Source organism: Cucurbita moschata, unplaced genomic scaffold, assembly GCF_002738365.1.
Source record: "Cucurbita moschata cultivar Rifu unplaced genomic scaffold, Cmos_1.0 Cmo_Scf00009, whole genome shotgun sequence".
Lineage (NCBI taxonomy): Eukaryota > Viridiplantae > Streptophyta > Magnoliopsida > Cucurbitales > Cucurbitaceae > Cucurbita > Cucurbita moschata.
In genome coordinates this window covers 1,190,915-1,193,701 of record NW_019268525.1, presented here as the reverse complement: position 1 = coordinate 1,193,701, position 2,787 = coordinate 1,190,915, and the positions used below count along the sequence as shown (strand labels likewise).

General features: G+C 44.6%; 1 protein-coding gene across 1 annotated transcript in view; it reads left to right on the top strand.

Moving 5' to 3' along the window:
* Positions 1-1,751, top strand: part of LOC111447993 (beta-hexosaminidase 1) — a 6,104-nt gene extending 4,353 nt beyond the window's left edge. Inside the window, exons 12-15 of the mRNA XM_023087420.1 lie at positions 711-809; positions 904-963; positions 1,043-1,293; positions 1,399-1,751. Coding sequence (XP_022943188.1) covers positions 711-809; positions 904-963; positions 1,043-1,293; positions 1,399-1,571 — 583 coding nt within the window. The 3' untranslated portion in view covers positions 1,572-1,751. The remainder of the gene's footprint in view (positions 1-710; positions 810-903; positions 964-1,042; positions 1,294-1,398) is intronic.
* The last annotated feature ends 1,036 nt before the right edge of the window (positions 1,752-2,787 follow it).

Below are 2,787 nucleotides of genomic sequence, written 5' to 3'. Positions count from 1 at the left end.
CGTGGGACTCCTCAATCCCCCCCCCCCCCCCTTCGAGGCCCAGCATCCTTGCTGGCACACCACCTCGTGTTCACCCCCTTTTGGGGCTCAACCTCCTCGCTAGCACATCGTCCAGTGTCTGGCTCTGATACCATTTATAACAACTCAAGCCTACCACTAGCAAATAGTGTTTGCTTTGGATTTTCCATTTTGGGCTTCCCCTCACGACTTTAAAACGTGTCTACTAGAGAGAGGTTTCCATACCTTTATAAAGAATGCTTCGTTCTCCTCCCCAACCGACGTGGGATCTCACAATCTACCCCCTTCAGGGTCCAGCGTCCTTGTGACACTCATTCCCTTCTCCAATCGATGTGGGACCCCCCAATCCACCCCCCTTCGAGACCCAACATCCTTACTGACACACCACCTCGTGTCCACCCCCTTCAGGGCTCAACCTCCTCACTTGCACATTACCCGGTGTCTAGCTCTGATACCATATGTAACGGCCTAAGCCACCGCTAACAGATATTGTCCTCTTTGGGTTTTCCCTTTCGGGCTTTCCCTCACGGCTTTAAAATGTGTCTACTAGGGAGAGGTTTTCACACCCTTATAAATAATGTTTCGTTCTCCTCCCCAACCGGGATCTCACAGTTTATTTAGTGAAGTCATGCTTCAAAATGTCATATACTTATGGTATATTGCTTGCTCACGTCCTGATTTTTCCAATGCAGGCTTGTGGATCAGAACATGACCACTAAAGATGCCTATAAATACTTCGTGCTAAGAGCTCAAGAACTTGCTATTTCAAAAAATTGGACTCCTGTAAATTGGTATCTAATCTGTTCTTCAGTGGATCTTGCATTTGTTGGGAACACATAATGTGTCATGAATGTCCGTTTGAACGGTTCTAATCTTCTCTTTCAGGGAGGAAACTTTTGTTAACTTCCCAGAAGGTCTGAATCCCAGTACAATAGTTCATAATTGGTATGATCAACTGGTGTTTTGTGTCTAGAAGCTTAGAAACTGGCAGATTCTGTGTCTATTAATGTATAGCTATTGACAGGCTGCGTGGTGGGATTTGTCCCAAGGCTGTTGCACATGGTTTTAGATGCATCTTTAGTGATCAAGGTGTTTGGTATCTCGACCATTTAGACGTCCCATGGGATCGTGCGTACCGTGCTGATCCCCTTGAAGGAGTATCAGATTTTTCTCAGCAAAAGCTTATCATTGGAGGAGAAGCTTGCATGTGGGGTGAGACTGCCGATGCGTCGAACGTCCAGCAAACGATATGGCCTCGAGCTGCTACAGCTGCTGGTATGCTTTGCACCTGTATTTGATGTCATTATCAGCCAGCAATGCTTGCTGAGGCTACACTGTGCTAGAGCACAAAACTGACCCCATCTCCCTTGTTCCCCTCAGAGAGGTTATGGAGTAAGAACGAGACGGTCTCGGGAAATATCACCGTGTCAGTGCTACCACGCCTGAGTTACTTCAGGTGCCTTCTTAACAGGCGTGGCGTCGAGGCTGCTCCAGTCAAGAACTTCTATGCTCGACGACCTCCTACTGGTCCAGGATCATGTTATGACCAATGAAGTTCATGTTATGATCTGTTTTTAACTTTGTGCATTCTACCTATCTACTTTCCTGGAATAAAATTTCATCCATACTGATCTGTTTGATTTGTTTCTTAAAAGACTTGAGCTTGTTCCTGTGGTGCTCCTTGTTCACTGTCAGAACAATGTCAATATACTTGGTCAGTACTCTCCACTCCACTTTCTTACGGTTCTTTATTATCTTTGAAAACGTCTGGAGATCAGAGTCTGCTAGATATTGTTCTCTTTAGACTTTTCCTTTTGGACTTTCTCTCAAGATTTTTAATACGTGTCTGCTAGGAGAGGTTTTCACACTCTTATAAGGAATGTTTCGTTGCTCTCTTCAATCGACGTGGGATCTCACAATCCACCCCCTTGAGGGGTTAGCGTTCTCACTGACACGCCACTTGATGCTTGTCTCTGATACCATTTGTAACCGCCTAAGTCCACCGCTAGCAAATATTGTCTGCTTTGGCCCGTTATGTATTGTCGTCAGCCTCACGATTTGAAAACTTGTTTGCTAGGGAAATGTTTCCACATTCTTATAATGAATGTTTCGTTCCCCCCTCCGACCGATGTGTGATCTCACAATCCACCCCCTTTGGGGGGGGCCAACGTCCTCGCTGGCACATCACTCGATGCCTCGCTTTGATATCATTTGTAATTGCCCAATCCCACCACTAGCAAATATGGTCTGCTTTGATTCGTTACGTATCGCCGTCAGCTTCACGGTTTTAAACGCGTCTGCAAGGAAGAGGTTTACACTCTCTTATAAGGAATATTCGTTACGTATCCACCACCCTTGAGGGCTTAACGTCCTCACTAACACAACATTCAATGCTAGGATACCATTTGTAACAGCCCAAGCCCACCAGTAGCAAATATTGTCCGTTTTGGCCCGTTACATATCGCCGTCAGCCTTACGATTTTAAAACACAACTGGTAGGGAGAGGTTCCTACACCCTTATAAATAATATTTCGTTCCCCTCTCCAACCAATATGGTCTTATAGTTTGTCGGTGTTGACACGTCAACGTCATTCCCAAGCCATAGTCCAACAAGAAGTTTCCCTTTCCTACTGCACAAAGAAATTATGGTCCAATCCAAATCATAGGTTACTTGAACTTAAAGGAATTTACTAGAAAAACTCACAAGTCATTCCCCACCAAAAAAAAAAAAAAAAAAAAAAAAAAAAAAAAAAAAAAAAAAAAAAAAAA